General features: G+C 38.1%; 1 protein-coding gene across 2 annotated transcripts in view; it reads left to right on the forward strand.

Annotated features, from left to right (window-relative positions):
- The window catches only part of ANKIB1 (ankyrin repeat and IBR domain containing 1), a 101,484-nt gene that overhangs the window by 41,566 nt on the left and 38,635 nt on the right, over positions 1 to 21,283 (forward strand). For both annotated transcript variants that reach the window (XM_080936457.1, XM_080936458.1), the window contains exon 5: positions 11,920 to 12,037. In XM_080936457.1, the coding sequence (XP_080792583.1) occupies positions 11,920 to 12,037 (118 nt within the window). The remainder of the gene's footprint in view (positions 1 to 11,919; positions 12,038 to 21,283) is intronic.

The raw sequence follows: 21,283 nt of genomic DNA on the forward strand, positions 1-21,283 counted from the left end.
GTTTCTTAAATTATCTTATAAAGTTCTTTTGGTTTAGGTTAATGTGGAAACAAAGAGGCCTTTTATATTAAGCATTTGCTAACTCTTTCACATGGAATCCACACAGGAATCAGAAATTACTTGAATAAGTTGTCATAATCAAAGTGAGGTACATTTTATTCCTCCTACTCTTTCAAGTTCAAGCACCTTCTGTTTCCTATTTGCCTACCCTTTGACAGTCCATACAGCATTTAGTGAGGAGCTATTTCAGTAGTGCTTCAGAAATGAATGGATATAATGCAAGGGAAAGAGAATTGTGATGATAAATTTTGTTTTTTCCTCTCACAATACCATCTTAATTTAATTCCTAACCTATTCAAAATTCTAATTCTAAAACTATTAGAACTTAGTGGGAGAAAGAAAATATATCATGAGATAAAGAAATTAATAAAAACTATTAGCAGACTTATATCTAAGTGAATTTAGTGTAATTAAAGTAAACTGCTATGTTGAGTTGGAAAAAAGTTATAGAGCAGAAAAAAGAACATCAATACTAAATGTTTGATTTATTCTTCTCTCACGCAATATATGTGAACCACCATTTCCCGTCCCTCCACTCCTGCCAGCCCCACCCCTGTCATCCACTGCTCCTTCTCCCTTTAGAAGGAAGTGCTGGCCTCCCATGGATATCAAGTGAAGAAGTTTCAGTAAGACTAGGCACGTCCCCTAATATTAAGGCTGGGCAAGGCAACCCAGTAGGAGGCAAAGAGTCCAAAGAACAGGGAAGAGTCAAAGACACCCCCACTCTCACTGTTAGGAGTCCCACAAAAAGACGACACTGAACAACTACAATTTATGAAGAGGACCCATGCCGGCTCTGTGAGTGCTACTTCAGTGTCTGTGAGCCCCTATGAAGCCTGCTTAGTTGATTCTCTGGGCTTGTTCTGGTTTCCTCTGCTTCTCTGAGTCCTACATTCCATCCTCCCTGTCTTTTCAGGGAGTTTTTCTGAACTTTCCTCTGAGATCCACCCAGTGTTTGGCTGAGGGTCTCTGCATCTGCTCTCATCAGTTGATAGACAAACTTTCTAACGGAGATTGGGCTAGACATTACTCTGAGTGTATCAGAATATCACTGGGAAACATTTCATTGACTTTTTCTTTTCTTTCCTCTTTTTTCCTCTTTTCTTTTCTTTTTTTTTTTTTTTTTTTTTTTTTTTTTTTTTTTTTTTTTTGGGCCAGTTATATTTGGTTCTGTCCTAGGAGGCTGGACTATCCAGTCTCCAGTTCCTGCCCATCTAGGCAGTGTCCCATGGCCTCCTCTTTTTTTTTTTAAGATTTATTTATTTATTGTGTATAAGTACACTGTAGGTGTCTTCAGACACATCAGAAGAGGGTATCAGATTTTATTACAGATGGTTGTGAACCACCATGTGGTTGCTGGGATTTGAACTCAGAACCTCTAGAAGAGCAGCCAGTGCTCTTAACCACTGAGCCACCTCTCCAGCCCACATGGCCTCCTCTTATGGCATGGCTTCAAGTTAGACCAGTCATTAGTTGGCCGCACCTAAAAGTTCTGAGCCACCATTACCTCAGCACATCTTACAGGAGGACAAGTTATAATTCAAAGGTTTTGTAGCTTGGTTGGTCCCACTACTGGAAGCCTTTCCTGGTACAGAAGGTGGCCAGATCTGACTCTTCATTCTCTATTACTAAGAATCCTCTCTAGGGTCACTCTCCTAGATTCCAGAGAGTTTGTACACACTAGGTTTCTTCAATTCCCATCTTCTAATACTTGAAGATATTTTTTCATACCAGTGCTACACTTGCTTGGTTAGAGTTACAGTATTTTATATTATTTGAGTCTTTCATGAAGAGTGTTGTTTCTATGATTTCTTTCCTAGTCCTTTTGTCAGTTGTATATAAGACTACTGATTTTTTTTTTTTTTTTTGAGACAATCTTGTATCCAGCCACTTTGCTGAAAGTGTGTATCAGCTATAGGAGTTCCCTATTAGAATTTTTAGGGTTGCATATGTATACTACCATATCATCGGCAAATTACTTTTGACTTCTTTCCAATTTGCATCATTTGATCTCCTGTTGTCTTATTGCTCTAGCTAGAAGTTCAAGCACTATATTGAATAGATCTGGAGAGAGAGGACAGCCTTGTCTTGTCCCTGGATTTAGTGGAATTGCTTTGATTGTCTCTCCATTTAATTTGATGTTGGCTGTAAGCTTGCTATAAATTGCCTTCATTGTGTTGTAGTATGTTCTTTGTTTCCCTAATCTTTCCAAAGCTTTTTATCATGAAGGTGTCTTGGATTTTGTCAAAGACTCTTTGAGCATCTAATAAGACGATTGTTTGGTTTTTCTTCTCTCAATTTTTATATATGGTGAATTCCATTGACTGATTTTTTTTTTTGTTTTCATAATTCAACTATCCCTGCATCTCTTGTTCAAGGTGCATGATCTTTTTTGATGTGGATTTGGTTTGCAAGTATTTTGTTGAATAAATTTTGCTTTTATGTTTATAAGAAAAAATGGTCTATAAAAATGGTCTATAAATCTCTTTATTGAATCTTTGTATGGTTTGGGTATCAAGGTGGATATAGCCTCAAAATGTATTCAGCAATATTTTTTCTATCTGTTTTGTAGAATAATTTGTGAAGTATTAGCTTTAATTCTTCTTTGAAAGTTTGGTAGAATTCTGTGCTAAAATTTTCTGGTTTGGCCCTGTTTTTTTTTTTTTTTTTTTTTTTTTGTTGTTGTTGTTGTTTTGACTGAGAGACTTTTAATGTCTGCCTCTACTCTCAGGATTATAGTTCTATTTAAGTTGTTTATCTGATCTTAATTTAACTTTTTAAATTGAAATCTAACAAAAAATTGTCCAATTTTTTTAGACTTTTTTAATTTTGTGGAGTACAGATTTTTGAAATAATAATTCTTTGGACTCACTCAGTGTTTTGTTATTTTCCCCTTTTTGTTTCTGATTTTGTTAATTTGGATATTCTTTCCCTTTCTTTTAGTTAGTTTGAATAAAGGTTTGTCTATCTTGTTGATATCTCTTAAATAACCAACTTATTTCATTGATTCTTTGAATTGTTCTCTTTATTTCCATTTTATTGATTTTGGCCCCCAGTTTGACTATTTCGCACTGTCTACTTCTTTTGGGTAAGTTTGCTTCTTTTTATTCTAGAGCTTTCAAGTGTGCTATTAAGATCTCTCCAATTTCTTAATGTAGGCACTTAGTGCTATGAACTTTAAGCACCATTTTCACTGTGCATAGTTTGAGAATGTTACATATTCATTTTCATTGAATTCTAGGAAGTCTTTAATTTATATTTTTTGTTTCTATTTTTGCCCAGTGATTATTCAGAAGAAAGTTGTTTATGTTCCGTGAGTTCCTAGATTTTTTGCTGTGTCTGTTGTGGTTGTTTGGTCTCTGTGAGTTTCTAGGCTTTCTGTAGTTTCCTTTATTCCTGTTCTTGTTGCTGTTGTTCAGTTTCTAGGAGTTTCTAGGTGTTCTGTTGTCATAGTTGTTCAAATTCACTTTAATCTGTGGTGGTCTGATAGGATACAGGGGTTATTTCACTTTTCTTATATGTTGACACTTGCTTTGTGACAAACCTTGTATGTGGTCAGTTGAGAAAGTTCTATGAGGTGCTGAGAATATGAGAGGTGTAATCTTTTGTATTTGTTTGGAATATTCTGTAGATATGTTATATCCATTTGGTTTAAATCATCTGTTAGCTCCAGTGGGTGACCTGTCCACTAGTGAGAGTGGGGAATTGAAAATTCCCACTATCGATGTGTGGGGGTCAAAGTGCGATTTAAACGTCAATACTGTTTCTTTTATAAATGTAGGTGCCCTTGTGTTTGGGGAATAGATGTTAAGAATTGAAACATCATCTTGGTATATTTTTTTTCTTTGATGAGTATAAAGTGTCCTTCCCCGTCTTTTTTGATTAATTTTATTTTGAAGTATATTTTGTTTGATATTCGAAGCTATACCAGTTTGCTTATTAGGTCCATTTTCTTGGAAAATCTTTTTCTAACTTTTTACCCTGAGGTAATAACTTTTTTTTTTTTTTTTAATATATGAGTACTCTGCATTTATGCCTGCATGCCAGAAGAGGGCATCAGGCCCCCTTTACAGATGGTTGTGAACCACGATATGGGTGCTGGAAATTGAACTCCAAACCTCTGGAAGAGCAGCCAGTGCTCTTAACCACTGAGCCATCTCACCAGCTCTCCTTGTATGCAGCAGAAGGATGGATCCTCTTTTCACATCCAGTCTTTTAGTCTCTGAATTTTGCTTGGGGAATTGAGTCCCTTGATACTGAGAGAAATGACCAATGATTGTTAATTTCTGTTCTTCTGTTGGTGGTGTCTTAATTGGGGTGTTTGTTGCTGTGAAGAGACACCATGACCTTAACAACTCTTATACATTTTCAGAGGTTTAGACCATTGATATCATGGTGAGAAGCATGGCTGCATGCAGGCAGACATGGTGCTCAAAAAGGAGCTGAGAGTTTTACATGTTGATCCACAGCAACAAAAGGAGATTGCCACGCTAGGTCCAACTTAAACATATGGGACCTCAAAACCTTTATCTTCAGTGAAACATCTACTCCAACAAGGCTGTACCTCCTAATAGTTCTACTCCCTAATAGCGCCAAACATTCAAACATGTGAGTCTATGTGTGCCATTCCTTTTCAAACCAGTGTGGTGGTGGTGTGTTTATTTCCTATGTTTGCATGAATGTACTTAACTTCCATGGGTTGGAGTATTCCTTCTAAAATCTTCTATAGGGCTGGATTTGTACATAGATGTTGTTTAAATTTTGCTTTATAATGGAATAACTTGTTTTCTCCATTTATGGTGATAGAAAGTGGGTATAGTAATCTAGACTGGGATCTGTGCTTTCTTGGAATCTTCAGGACATCTGTCCAGACCCTTTTGACTTTTACAATCTCCATTGAGAAGTCAGGTATAATTCTTTTTTTGGAGTTGGGGGGCAGAGGGTTTATTTTAGTTAGCAATTCCAGGTAACAGCCTTCCACTCCAGGGCATCACAATAGCAGGACTGAGCGGGTGGCCACACCACACCCACAGGCAGGAGCAGGGAAACAGTGAATGCCTCCATGCTTGCCCCCAGCTAGTGCTCTCTACTTTTCCAAATCCATGGTGTTACCCATAGTCGACTGGGTCTTCCAATCCACATCATTTCTTGTAATTAAGATAATTCCCGATCAACATAGCCACAGGTCAAACTGAGTCTAGACCAACCCTTCTTGAGACTCTCTTCTGGGGTGGTTTCTGAACAGACTGCATCAGGTTTCATTCAAAACAGACAATCACAGTACCCTACAACTCAATTCATCTGATGTATTTCTTTGGCTTGTCATCAAGGAACCAAGGAAAATTCCAGCAAAGAAGACACCAGCATCTACCTGGATTACTAATTTTTTCTTTTTGTACAATAGCCTGGCTAGCTATAAACAAACTGTATGTATTATCTTCTAAACACTGTCTCCACAATCACTCTAATTTTAGCCAGTAGTTCTGCTGTATGGCTTTATTTAAGCATCTTATGAAAAACATTCACCTATATCTTGGTTTTCCTCTTTAGATTCATAACCTAACAGCCATGAGGTTTAAGTTCTTTTGAAATAAATGTAAGGAATTATTCATATTAAGGAGGGAAAGCCTCGAATAAAAAGGAAACCGCCTAAGGTATGATCACATTTTGGTGGCCAACACTGTTGAGGCTTTGGCTTGGAATCAGGTCTTATATCTTTTTCCTTAGTGTCTTAGTGTTTTACTGCTGTGAACAGACACCATGACCAAGGCAAGTCTTATAAATGACAACATTTCATTGAGCTGGCTTACAGGTTCAGAGATTCAGTTCGTCATCATCAAGGTAGGCATGGTACAGGAGGAGCAGAGAGTTCTATATCTCCATCTAAAGATTGCTAATAGAAGACTGACGTCCAGGCAACTACGATAAGGGTCCTAACCCATGCCCACAGTGATATACCTACTCCAACAAGGCCACACCTGCTAATAGTGCCACTCCCTGGGCCAAGCATATTTCATCACATTCCACTCCCTGGCCTCCATAGGCTTGTCCAAACATGAGTCTTTTGGGGCCATAACTAAACATAGCATAACGCAAAATACATTTAGTTCAACTTCCAAAGTCCCCATAGTCTATAGCAGTCTCAACAATGTTAAAGTCCAAAGTTCAAAGTCTCTTCTGAGATTCATTCAGTCACTTAACTGTAATTCCCACAGCAAGATCGGAAACTATCTGGACAAACTCCAAACTCTGCATCTCCATGTCTGATGTCAAAGTAGTCTTCAGATCTCCAACTCCTTTTTCATCTTCGTTGACTGTAACTTCTTTCTTCTGGGCTGGTTCCACTCCCTGTTGGCAGCTTTCCTCAACAGATAGCCCATAGCTATGGCATCTCAAACATCTTGGGGTCTCCAAGGCAACTTCAGTGTTACAGCTTTTTGTTTCAATGTCTGGGATCCTCCAAAGGGCTGGTGTCACTTCTCCAGCTCTGCCCTCTTGAGCACTCTAAGCTCAGGTTGATCCACTCCTCTGTCGCTGACATTTTTGGAGATCTTCCCATGGTACTGGCTACTTCAATAAGCTGGGGTCTTCTGCTGCAACTAGGTTTCATCAATCAACTGCAACTAAGGCTGCACCTTCACCAATGGCCTTCCATGGCCTCTCACTGTGCCAAGCCTCAGCTGTTCTTCATGACCCCTTCATCCCTTCAAAACCAGTACCACCTGAGTGACCCTACACATTACCAAGCACAAGGTACAACCTTGGCTATCCATGGAACACAACATCTTTGTGCTTTCAGAAAACACTTCCTAGAAGATTTCACCTCAGTGATGCTCGTCTCTTCTAAATCACCAGTAACTTCTTAGCTCCAGCTGACCAGCATCAGTTGTCCCAGTAGTCTCCTTCTCAGCCACATGGGTGAAGCAGCTAAAGTTCTGCTGCTTGCTGCTTGCTGGGGCTGGAACATGGCTCCATTGTTCTATTACATTATCACTAGCTTTCTGTTTTCCATCTCCTTCACTGCCTAAGCCCGGATGTCCTGGAACTTTCCCTGTAAAGTCAAGAAGTCAGGTATAATTCTAATAGGTGTGTAGTAGGTCTTTTTTTTCTTGTAGCTTTCAATATTCTTTTTTTGTTCTGTTTGTTTTGTGTTTTGATTATTAAGTGATGTTTGGACTTTCTTTTCTGGTTCAATTTACTTGATATTCTGTAAGCTAATTTTACTTTCATAAGCATGTCCTTTTTAGGTTAGTCAAACTTTCTTCTATGATTTTCTTGAAAATATTTCCTGGGTTTTTGAGCTGGATTTTTCTTCCATTCCTACTATTCTTAGGTCTGGTCTTTTTATAATGTTTCATATTACCTAGGGATACAGTTGGGTGGGGCACTGAGAGAGTGGATCAAGCTCTTGTTGGGGCAGCCTACCTGGTTCCACAGGGTATGTCTACCTTGAGAGGACAGAGAGTGGGGAAGGTCCTCCTACAGGGTGGGTGGCCTACCTGGTCTTCTGGAAGGCATGGCCTGTGGTTTACCAGGGGAAGGACTATCTGTCCAAGTTGGCCACTCGAACACAGCAACCAGGTTGGGAAAGACAATGGAGGATTGGGTCTGTTGGAAGCTAGTTCATGGCAAAAGTCTGGGGGCATGTACCCTTCCTGGCATGTAGCCTTCCTGGCCTTCTGGAAGAGGTGGTATGGTCTTGAAATTCTTAAATTATAATAATATGTATAACTTAAAATGTAAAATAATGTCTGCTCACTAACTCTTTTCCCCAAATGGTACTAGTTTTTGAAGCTCCCAGTCAGAGTGAAGCAAGACTATAGTCAAATTTTAATGTAAATAAAATTGTATGTTACATTGAATTTACCCAGTCTGTCTATGAAGACCTAGCTGTCCTGGAACTCAGTATGTAGACCAAGCTGTCTTTGAACCCCAGAGACCCTCCTGCCTCTATCCCCTAAGTGCGAGGACTGGAGGTGTGTGCCACTGCATACGGCTTGCACATTTTTTAGACTTAACAATTTATTGTGAACATTTTGATTTTTACAAAGTTTGGAAATATAGTTTGCATATTTTGATTGTTTTCTCACTGATGAACATATCTGATTTAAATATTTTAAAACTTCATGTTTGAGCTAAGGTTTCCCTTCATTTTATGGTATAGATAGTATATGGCATAGACTGTAACTTTTGGCACATCTTAATTTAGGACAAATTGTGTTAGCGCTATTTTAAGAGCAAAATAATTAACAAATCAGATTATTTAGGTGTCATCATAATTTTGGATTGTTTTTTCAATCTACTTAATCCTGTCATCCAACAAAATTGTCTGCTTTTACCAACAGAATTTTAGGTGGGTCCAAGTATCAGTAAGGAATAAAGATAGGCTACCTGTGCTAACAGAGAAACATATATAAGAATTTGAAAGTAGACAAGCACATAATTTCCACAGTGGTATTTACCCTAAAGAAATAAAAGTTTTTTTTTTTTACTCTAAAAAAATGCTGCTGTAAAATGTGCCTCTTAAAATGCTGCCTCTGTAAAATGTGCATCTTAAAGGTTCTGTCCAGTCTGCCTCTGAGTGAACAAAGAGAAAGCAGCAGCGCACTGGGTCCTTCACCCAGCAGAGAACCCTCATGCTGCAGCGATAGTCTAGCCAGCACAATTAAATGGCTGTGCCTTAGAAGAGCAAAGCTTCTAGTCAGGGAAATATGTAGGATGCTCTACACTTAAGCAGCAACAACTAAGTGAGAGAAGAAGCTGGCACGGCAGACTCCTGTGCTAACTCTTTCTGTCCCAAGCTAACCTCAGGACCAGCTAATGCTGGTATTATAGGGAGTATGAGCCATTCGTGTGTGTGTGTGTGTGTGTGTGTGTGTGTGTGTGTGTGTGTGTGTGTTTGAGAGGACAAATTCTCTCCTCGGATTGGTAGATCAAACTCAGGTCATGAATGAAGCCCCAAATGTTTCACCTAACTGAGAAATCTCTTTTTTACAATGCACTTGTTTATCTATCTGTACCTGGATTGGCCTTCTAATTTCAGTTCTGGAATAAGTAATAGAAAAAATATGCTTGTCATGATTTGTTTATATTGTAGTCTTCTGAAATAGTTTTTGAAGATAACTATCTTTTTTTTTAACCTGTTATCAAAATAATAGTTTGTGTACTAGGCTGTGGCTCCTGTCTACTGTGGTTCTTTCATAGCAGTAATAGGCACAATACAGAAGAGCTGCTTTTATGCATGGCTTCTTTTTAATTTAGCTTCCCTTTTTGTATCAGTTTTGACTTTTATTTGGAAGGTTATTGCCTGCTTGTAATCTGAAAATAGTAACAGCTTATCTTTGCAAAAGAAAAAGACTGATACCTTTGCTTTTCTCTTGGCCACAGAAGGGAGAGCTAGTGTGCACCGGAGACTGAGCAGTGTACTGAAATGTGTCACATGACCTAATTACCACTCTGCTGCAGTTTTCTAGAGAGTGTGGTGTGTGCTCATAAAGGCAGTATGCCTTTGTCCTTCAAGAGCTTCTTTCTCACCCACATCATTGTAAAACTTCAAGCATTTACAAGTTTAATGTATGCAGGCTACTTTATATTTCTCTTAAATATTGGAAATACAAATTCTCCATATGTTGTCAGAATTGCAAGAAAGTGTTCTTTTTTTAATATTTGTTTAACTGTTGTGATTAAATTTGCTATTTCCTCTCTACTTCACATGAAGGAGGTAGAAAGATGACTAATCTGAAAAGGAATTCTTAGGAAATAAACAGGAAATGCAGTTACCACCATTGGGGATACCAAGAACACTTACTGCTGCAGCAGGGTGGGATCCCTAGGAAGGTGTGGCTGAACTTGGAGCATGCATTGAAGAAATTGGGTGATAGGTTGAATGAAACTTTTGGAACAAATTCTGCCGATTTAACTGTGAAGAGATTTATTGTGTTTTATAGGGGGAAGTATGCTTTATCATTAGCTTAGCAACAAGCTTTTGACACCCTTCTAGTGATAATTAGGATTAAATTACAGTATTCATTAAATGATATTCCTATTTGGAACCCTGGGTTAAGTTTTCATTTCTTTGTAGTTAATTTCATATAATCACAATATGGGATAGCCATGACAGAAATATACACAAATGAAGTAGGACATGGCATGTGACAGAAAATGTTAACATACATTTGTTCCTCATTTGTAATGGAAAGAGCTCTGCAGACTGTGCGCACAGCCACTGCTGTTAGCACATCTGCTACAAACGTGTAGGGTCCCTAACTCCATGCTCTTTGTTTGGTGGTTCAGTCTCTGGGAGCTGCCATGGGACCAGCTTAGTTGACTCTGAAGGTCTTGAGGTGTCCTTGACCGCTCCAGCTGATATTTTGACTGTGGATCGCTGCATCTGTTTCTATCATCTGCTGCATCGAGCCTCTCAGAAGACAGTCTTGCTAGGCTCTGTCTGCAAGCATAGCAGAGTGTCATTAGTAATGTCAGGCGTTGTCTCTCTCCTGTAGGATGAGTCCCAAGTTGGGCCAGTCTTTGCTTCCCCATTCCCTCAGCCTCTGCTCCATCTTTATCCCTGCACATTTGTTGGCAGGACAAATTGGGGTTTTTATTTTTAAAGTTTATTATTCTGATACTTTTAAGTAATCCTCAGCATTTTATAGGATTATCTTAACATTTGTCCTTTGTGTATTTTTCTGCTGTTGTTATGATACTACATATTTTATTTGAAGTTTTCATTCTTAATGCTTGTGAATTTTTATATACTCAGAAGAACCATTTTAAATGAGTAATAAGTGTTGAGACAAGTATCCTGTAGGTCTGTTAATACATATGTGAGCTATTTGCATTTATCCTCTTTTCCAAGTAACACTACAAGTTATACAAGTTTACATGGAGGAGATTCATTCAGTGGGATAAGAGATGAATTTTTTGAAGGAAAATTTGTGACACCAAATTGTTAAATTATATGTAGATTTTTTATTCACCTAGTGAGTCTGAAGAGCTGTTCTCCAAAACTTTACCAGCATTAAGTGTTATCTTGGGTTTTTTTTTTTTTTTTTAAGATTTATTTATTATATACACTATAGCTGTCTTCAGACACACCAGAAGAGGGCATTAGATCTCATTACAGATGGTTGTGAGCCACCATGTGGTTGCTGGGATTTGAACTCAGGACCTCTGAAAGAGTAGTCAGTGGCTGAGCCATCTCTCCAGCCCTTATCTTGTTTTTCTAACCATGGCTAAGTTAATAGGTAAAAATTTTGTACCTTTTTGAATGTTGATGTTTTATAACTTTTTATTTATGGATTGCCATTTTTCTGTATGATTAAAATAATAGATGTTTTATTAAATCTTGGTAGAGTTTCATATGGTTGAGTTGTCAGTTTTTCTGACATTAACATACTACTTATCTTTTATGTGACTTTGCTCGAAGACATCTGTGAGGTCAGAAAGTTGAATTTTATCAACCCAGACTTTACCTTTTTGAAGAGTCTGCTCATGTGTCCCTAAGAACTGATGAAATGATTGTCATGATCGTTTTGAAAACTCAAAAGATAAGAAATAGTTTCAAATTGTAAAGTACTATTATAATTTGATAGCTTTTCATATAGTGTCCAGAGCTGTGGTACTGTAGAGTACAGTGGTCTCCCCATCATGATCCTTTTGAGAATGACAAAGCACATGCACAGCTGCAAACGCTTCCTGGTTCAGAGTGGACTGGACTGGGGAAGGATAGACTACACCCCAAGAGTGGAGCCGAAGGCCTCCCACATCTACACATAAGCTGCAGTGTTAAGTAGTTGCCATACTTACTTCTCTAAGACTGTAGTAGCCAATTTAACTTTGTTTCTCTTCTTTCCAAAGCCATATGAAGGACTGAGGCCCCAGGACCTTCGTAGGTTAAAAGATATGCTTATTGTGGAGACGGCAGACATGCTCCAGGCCCCTCTGTTCACTGCGGAAGCTTTGCTTCGAGCTCACGGTAAGGAGAACGATGTCTAATGCCTCTGCTAACACTGCGCCTTTTGACCTTCAGAGTTAGATATGGCATCGTGTGTGTGGAAATGTACAAGGTTTTTCAGTAGGCACCTACATTGTTCTGTGCACATATTGGATTAACAGTCATTTATCCTCTAACACTTTGTATTCGATGCATACAGTGGCTGTAAATCAAGAAGAAATTAGAAATTTCTACTTTCGTTTTAACATTGAGTTACTAAGTAGTTTTTCCTGAAGTCTTTCAAGTGTCAGATTGTGGCTCAATTAAAATGTTTTATCAATTACATTTATTGAAAAGTGCCTCTGCCTCCATCTCCACTTCCACCTCCTCAGCACCACCACTGCCCCAGCTGTTCTCTGGTTTTGTCTCTGTTGTTGTATTTTTCTTAATGAAAATTTCCCCAAATTTGTTCTTAGTCTCCTGTGATTCTTAGCACAGATTGTCACTTTGGAAGTTGTTACATGCTGGATTATACTGTTCTTGCGTAGTTATTTTGACTTTAAAATATTTAGTAAGTGCTATATTTAACTAAAAATACATTGAAAAACAGAATAGTAAATATCTGTCCTATTCCAGTTATTTTGGAGCTCTGGTTGTCTATTTTTAACAGGAAGCTTTTATCCTAAACACTGAAACAGAATGTTACTTCTCATGGATTAAGGAGCAGTGTTGCCATCTTGTTGGGTAAACCTGCAGAGTCGCATCTTCAGTACTAGTGTCTGCAGGTTCTGTCACTGGCTTTCAGGGTATGGACCAAGGAACCAAGGCCATTGCTATACCAAGAATGGCCCGGGAAATTAAACAGCAAGGCTGTTTCAGAGAGTGGAAGCCCTATGAGGTGGGTCTGGGACTGCTGAGAGGACTGCTATGCGCCAAGGTTTGTAAATGACTTGAGTTGTAATAGCTGCATACCTACAGTCAGACTGTAACCACGCTTTCTAGACGGTATTTCTAAATGTTTCGTTTTCTCACTTTCTGTGTAACGTATGCGTGTCCTCATCTGATCTCCTCACATGGGTGGCCATCAGCCTCAGCTAGTTACCCTGCAGGGACGTGAGTGCCGTCCTTCACTGTCACCTGTGTTGTGTCCACCAGTCCCATCATCTCTCCTCCTAAATACCACAGCTCCGCTCATCTGCTTGTGCGTTCCCACTGATGACTAGACACAGCACTTTTTATCACTGGAGGACCTGAGTTCTGATCTTCAGGTTGGTGCAGCATGTCGTTCGAAGAGGCCAGTCTGAGCCTGTCATTCATGCACAAATGTTCCTCACTGGATCCCACACTCTAAACCCAAGGAGCTTTTAAAAGTAGACCTATGACAGATATCTTCATCTAGATTGTTAGTCTCTCCGGTTCTTTTACCAGGTGTTCCATTTTGTCCTAAAAACCTCCTCTTCTGAGGAATTTTTCTGACCTTGTATCTTCTGGGACCCTTCATGTTTCCATTATACCCTATACACAGTACAATACAGTGCGAACACACACACACACACACACACACACTTAGACCAGTTTTTCCTCAGCCTTCCCACTGCTGCAACCCTGTACTATATAGTTCAGGGTACTGGTATGTGGGTGTATTTGCATGTGTGCAGACCAACCTGGAGACAGTTGGAAGAGCAATATTTCAATCTCTAAGACTATCAGAAATATGTGTTTTCCAATGGCTCTAGGCAACCCCAGACTAAAATAGTAAATGTCTTTATTTGTGTTTCCTGTTTATTAACCTGGAAACTCCTTAGTGGTTGAGTGGGTATTTCCAAAATACCAAATGTATATTAATATCAGTAAGTACTTGTGACATGAATAAACATCTTTGAAATGCTTTTAAAAATCTATGATTTTGCTTTAAAATTGTTTCTCCATTATCTTTTAAACTCTTAATTAAATCTTGAGTCAACTAGAATAGCGAAATACATCCTCAACAACAAGAAAACATCTGCGGGAATCACTATCCCTGACCTCAAGCTATATTACAAGGCAGTTGTGCTGAAAACTGCATGGTACTGGTACAGAAATAGGCACATGGATCAATGGAATAGAAGATCCAGAAATGAGCCCTCACATATATGGTCACCTGATTTTTGACAAAGGAGCTGTAAACATTCAATGGAAAAAGGACAGCCTATTCAACAAATGGTGTTGGTCCAACTGGCACTCAGCATGCAGAAGAATGAAAATAGACCCTTTCTTATCTCCTTGTACAAAGTTCAAGTGCAAGTGGATCAAAGATCTCCACATTCAACCAGGTACACTGAAACTATTAGATGAGAAAGTAGGGAAAACCTTAGAACACATAGGCACAGGAGAAAATTTCCTAAACAAAACACCAGTAACTCGAGCTCTAAGGTCAAAGATTGACAAATGGGACTTAATGAGATTGCAAAGTTTCTGTAAAGCTAAAGACACTATCATGAAAACAAAACGGCAGCCAACAGAGTGGGAAAAGATATTTACCAACTCCATATCAGATAGAGGCCTAATATCCAAGGTATACAAAGAACTCAAAAAGCGAGATACCAGAGAATCAAACAACCCTATTAAAAAATGGGGTACAGACTTAAACAAAAATTTCTCAATGGAGGAATATCGAATGGCTGAGAAACATCTAAGGAAGTGCTCAACATCCTTAGCCATCAAGGAAATGCAAATCAAAACAACCATGAGATTCCATCTCACACCAATCAGATCCAAAACTCAGATGACAATAAATAGATGCTGGTGAGGATGTGGAGAAAGAGGAACATTTCTCCACTGCTGGTGGGGTTGTAAACTGATACAACCACTCTGGAAATCAGTCTAGCGGTTCCTCAGAAAAATGGACATAGTACTACCTGAAGACCCAGTTATTCCACTTCTGGGCATTTACCCCAGAGATGCTCCAACATACAACAAAGATACATGCACCACAATGTTCATAGCAGCTCTATTTATAATAGCCAGAAGCTGGAAAGAACCCAGATGTTCTTCAGTAGATCAATGGATTCAAAAATTGTGGTACATTTACACAATGGAGTACTACTCAGCTATCAGAAACAATGGCCTAACGAAATTCTCAAGAAAATGGATGCATCTAGAGAATATCATCCTGAGTGAGATAACCCAGTCACAAAAGAACAGACATAATATGTAGTCACTGATAATTGGATACTAACCCCAGAAAGCTCTGAACACCCCAGAAACAACTCACAGACTGTGTGAAGATCAAGAAAAAAAGAAAAAAATATATATTTTAATGAAAATAGAACTGTCACATCCCCCTTTCCTTCCTACAGCCCCTCCCAGTTTCTCTCCTATCTCCCCAAATTAATAACCTCTTTTCCTATATTATTGTTACATATATACATATGTGTATATGTACCCACAAATACTTAATTACAACCTTATAAAAATGTATTTGTATACTTTTATGCAAAAATGCTTAAAAATCTGTACATTTATCTTTGTTTTTTAAAATAAAGTTATAAAAATTCTTGAGTCAAAAAACTTAAATGTAGAAGTTCTTGATAGCCTTTTTGGACTATGGATATAGCTCAAATATAGCTTGTAGAACACTTGTTTAGCATATATGAAGGCCTGACTTTATCCCTAGAACCCATTAATCTAGACATGGTAACATACACTTGTAATCTCAACACTCTGAGATATAAGCAGGGTGATCAGACACTTGGTGTCGTCTTCAGCTAAATCGAAAACTTGGGGCTAACCTGGGCTACCTGGTGCTCCATCTCCCAAAAGAAGAAAGAAAGCTTTTTAAAGTCATACAATTTAGTAGTAGAATAGTCTCCTTTTAGCAATACCTAACAATCTAATATGAGAACTTGTACAGAATCTGGGAGTTAGAAGAACATTTAAAATCCTATGACTTAGGAGGCAGAGGTTCAAGACTGCCATAAGTTACATAGCTACTCTGTCTCAAAGTAACTAAATGTACTCGGCACTCAGGAGTCACAGATTGGAGGATCGCTATGGGCTACATAACAAAGTTCTGGACAGCTGGCACTGCAACTCAAGAACCTAAAAATAAAAACAAATAAATGCTTAAAATATAAAATGCTGACGTGGCAGAAAAATGGAACTATTCATCAGTGGATGTATACATCCTCACACAGTATCTCATTCACCCTCACAGGTTTTGCTCTCAGTGGCTTTAGTTGGCCCTACTCCGATAAAGTCCATAATTACCACATAGAAAGTTCAAGAAACAAAGTATGTTTTTAATTGCACACCATTCAGAATGGCCTGCAATGGCACACATCCAGGCCAGGCATTCCAGTCAGTCTTTGTTTCAGTGTTGGAGCTGTATGCTGTCCTCCAACCCCCTCATCAGTGAGGTCTCCATGTCAGATCAGCCTGGACATAGGACAAACTAGTGTCTAAGGACCCTGGCTGGCTTTATTCAGTAATAGCAACTTAATGTTGGAAGTTTTGTTAGAGTACTAGTTGTTAGTAAGTTATAAGCTGAACCTTATCACCAGTTATATGTGTATAAGATTTTTTTTAAAGTTCTTGATACTCATGCACTTAGAATTATGTATGTATGATGTAGTGCTATCCACAGGATTCTACTGGAAGTCTTAAAACATGTCCTCTGTGGGTAAGAACTATGTTAACACCTAGGATCTGCTAATTACATGTATGGTTGAAAGCATTTTCATCATAGTGTGAACTGGGGCTGTCCTCCACACAGTCAGTCAGGGCCACCAGTCAGAAAGGGAAGAACAGGTGTGGTAGTTTCTGAGCCCATCCCAGATGTGCCATGTATCATTCCTATATGCATTTCATTGGCCTGAATTTAGCCGTTCAGCCACCCCTAGGTGCAAATAATAGTCATACACATGGCAGCTCACAGCTGTCCGTAATTCCAGTTCCAGGGGATCTGACACAGACATGCATAGAAACGGAACAAATGTAAAGAAACAAACAAACAAGAATGGTGCACACCTTTAATCCCAGAGGAGGCAGAGGCAGGGGGATCCCTGAGTTCAAGGTCAGACCCTGGTCTATACAATGAGTCCCAGAACAGCCAGGGAGACACAAGAAGCCCTGTCTCAAAAAAACAAAGCAAAACAACCAAAGAAGAGATGATATGATGAAACTATTTTAAGAAGTCACACAAGAAGATTAATTATTTTGTATGCTTTACACTTTGATAATATTTAATATATTTTAAATAATCATTTTTATTAAAATTTCTTCAATATATCCTAAACATTTTTAATTTGTTATAATTACCACTTTAAATGACTATAAGAATTTTTTTAATTTGGAAGGTAATATTTTTATATTAATTTATTTTTACTTCAGTCTGAAGGGAACCTTAGGAGTTGATAATACTCAGTGGCAGTTGTTGATGATTCTGTTGGTTTTACAGGTCTTTACTGAGGGCTCAAGAAACACTTAGAGTTGAAAGGATTGAGTCAAGTGGTTATAACTTTTCTAGATCTTACCTAACTTTATACAGTTAAATAAGTAACACGTGGAAATTTGGATTCTAGACAGCCGATTTCCCAAGCTGATCTTTACACTGTGTACCATTGCTTCCAGTTAGAGGGCAGAAAAGAGAAAGTTTTGAGGAACTGAATGAACTATATATTCCAGATATAGTGCCCTGACAGATTATAGTTATAGACAAATACCTAACACAAAAGTAGACTTTGGCAATATTATTTTCAAATTTAAATACATAAAAGGAAAAGCAAGTAGAAATGAACTTTTTTTACAGTTGTTAATTTCACAATAAAAAAAACTAAACTGGATTGTTCTTTCTTTCTTTGTAGTAATGTTTTATGTGAGTCTGAAAATACTGTTATTTATATGAGAAAAAAATCACCATTGTTTTCAACAATAGTAAGGTTAATGTGCAAATAATGTTTTTAAATATTAATATTAACATAAAACTTGACACCTCTGAATGCTAGTCTACATAACCTTCTAATCGCACAACTACGACTCTACTGTTAATTGTTACCACTTTGTGCGTGATGCCTTGGACTGTCACACCAGGCACTGTGCTCTCTCAGTTGGGCAAGAACCAGTGCTCTCCATTTTCTGCCGCTCTTTGTTGCTCACTAGTGTCTTATGATTTATGTTCCATCCATCATCTGTGGCTGCGGCTTGTAGGACTTGTATAAGCTACTTCCTTTTGCCAGACATTGAACCCAGCTTATTCTACTCAACTCATGTCTTTGTGTCTTATATCTTGTGATTTTCCAGACAGGTATTAATATCATTTCTATAATTCTCTCTCTCTTTCTCATACACACACACACACACACACACACACACACACACACACACACACACACCCTTGATCTGGTTTATTTATATTGTGTAATGCACCATTGTAACACTCATTGTACTCATTGTTGCAGTAAATATTAAAAAATAAAAATTGGTTTATCTCTTTACCAGCCCTGAGGGTGCACTCCTCTGGCGCCAGGTCTGAGCTGCCACCACAGCCCAACTTGTCAGCACAACTCCCTTCCCTTGGTGGTGTACTAGCGCCTGTTCTCCGCCTCTGGCCTGGGTGTTGCTCTACCCCAAAATCCCACAAACACAACTCTACAGCTCGATAGCTTTTCATACAGAATAATATATTCAACTCTCAATCCACAAACCCTCTACACAACAAGATTGCATCAAATAGACAAAGATACAAGCTGCCCTTCTACATGAGCTATTAGACCTATAAAATCCTTAATGTTCACAGCTATTTAACATCAATAAATCCCACCTGGGTCTAGCTGGTCCTTGGAAAGCTCAATGTTGCCACAACCTTCCACCTCCATCCTCTCACCTCCTTAGACCTCTCACCCTTTCTGCCTCCCTGGACCCGCCCTGTCACTGACTTTCCTTTATTTTACTTATTAAAATGGGAAGGTTCAGTTATAGTCATGTGACTAGGCAGCCCTTCTTGAGGAAGTGGAATTAACATTAAAATACAAACAGCTTCACTACAGCCACTTATCATTTTGTTGGATTAAGAAAAGTTATTAGACATCAGTTTGTGCCTTACTGTGTTGCAACAGGGGTTTTGGAGAAAAATGGGAAAATTGTGTAGGGCTTAATTTAGAAAGGAAGTTGATTCTTAAAGTTGCATATCAATGAATAAATGTAAACTAATCCTGGGGATGCACTATTTCAGATTCACTAACTATTGGTTTCCTGATTTTTAAAAAAGTGTCTTTCACTTTCTAACAGAAACTTTGTTAAAAAACATTAGTTTATTTATCTTATGGATAAGTTGTTGTTACCTAATAAAGTCTTTGTTTAACCTAAAGTTATAAAGATTTTGTCCTGAATTTTAAGGAGGTTGGTTTCCTGACTGGTTTGTTAACTTACAGCAATTCTCCTGCTTCAGCCTCCCCAGTCTTGGGATCACAGTTGTGTGCCACCATGCCTGACTTTTCTTAGGTTTCTTTGTGTTTTCTTCTTTTTTGGTGCTGTTAGTAAGTGATCAATTCTTGGAGTCTTTGTATACTAGGAAAGATCATTACCACTAAGCTACATCTCAAGATTCAGTTTTATAATAAAATTTAGTTCATTTTTACAAGAAACGGATTAAAATTATAATTTTTTTTTTTTTTTTTTTTTGGCGTGGAGATTTAACCTCTACTAAAACCTCTACCCTTCTCTCCTTCATTGACCTTCACCTAAAACGTCAGTTAACCACATGTATGTAGATTTTTTTTTACTTTGTTTTTATGTTAGCATATAGAGTAAAAGGTTTTATGATATTTTTTTCATTCATAATTCGTTTTTGTTGATCCTCCTCCCTCTGTGTCATCGCATTCTCCTGCCAATCATTGTCGTCCCAACAGTCCCATGTCTCTGTGTTCTAAGACCCTCCCTGTTTCCTTTAGCTTTTTCCATCTCACCCCCTTTCTATCTCATGGCATATAATATTTATTCATATATTTAGTTTATATATAAATTAGAGATTAGGACCCATTTATAAGAGAACATGCAGTGTTTGTCTTTCTAAATCTGGGTTATTCGATATAATAATTTATAGACTTAGCCATTTTCCTGAAAACTTTACAATTTAATTCTTCTTTACAGATAAGTTAAATCTCAGTGTGTGTATGCCACATTTTTATTATCTCTTCATTTGTTTGTATTATGTAAACTGGTTCCATTTCCTTGCTTTTGTGACTAGAGTAGTAGCAATAAGCATGGATAGGCAGGTGTCTGTGATATCTATGGAACCCTCTGGGTATGTGCCCAGAAGCTGTGTCATATGTGGGAATCTTATTTCCAGTTTTTGAGAAATGTACGTGCTGGTTTGCACAGTGGCTCTACCATTGAACAGCTCAGCAGTCAGTGAATAAGGGTTTCTGATTTCCACATTCTTGTTCACTATTGTTTTATTCTTCAGTCATTCTGAATAGAGTTTGATGGAATCCTAGTGGCTAAAGATGTTGAATACTTTTAAGATGTGTGTTGGTCTTTTTATTGTTTTGAGAACTGTGTGTTTGGCTCATTGGTCTATTTTACTGACTGGCCGTGGGGGTACAGTGATGTTGAACTGTAGCAGTGTACATCTACGTAAGTGTTCTCTTGCTCTCAGGCTGTCTCTCCTCTCCGACATCTCCTTTTCCGTCTTAGACATGCCAGAACTTGTTACTCTCTGAATATACTGGTGCTATGCGTGACCTTTCATGATCCTCGCCCACTTTCTAGATATCTAGCTGCTTTTGTGGTGTATGTCATCCGCCTTTGTGTTCTAGTACTTCATTGAGGTTGGCCTTATTGTACAACAAATGGTTTTTCTGGTGCCAGTTTAGCTTGACTTGCGGTGTTTTCTTTGTCAAGTAGACTGAATGTTCCTATTCAGTATTCTTGTGCATTGAACTTGCACTGAATGTGTGCGGGACATTCTCATCTGAGATTATATAATGTAATGAGCCACTACTGATACAACTTATATGAAGAATTTCTTTTCCTGAAATCTAAATCAGATTGCTTGGAGAGCATTTTAAAAGGCAGGTAACTTTTAAAATTGCTTTTCCATACTACTAAAACAAAGAAAAGGGAGATAGTAACTGTATGCGGAGTTCTGTGTATACTAAGGAAATGGCAGAAATTATAGACAGTATTTTCCTATGTGGTGGGGCATAAGAAATAGAATAGAAGCAGAATAGTAGAAAAAAAGGTCATAACTTTACATAAAAAGGTTTAATAGATTATACGTAGTTTCTAGTAGAACTTTAAAAAATTGTG

This window comes from Micromys minutus, assembly GCF_963924665.1.
Source record: "Micromys minutus genome assembly, chromosome: 23".
Lineage (NCBI taxonomy): Eukaryota > Metazoa > Chordata > Mammalia > Rodentia > Muridae > Micromys > Micromys minutus.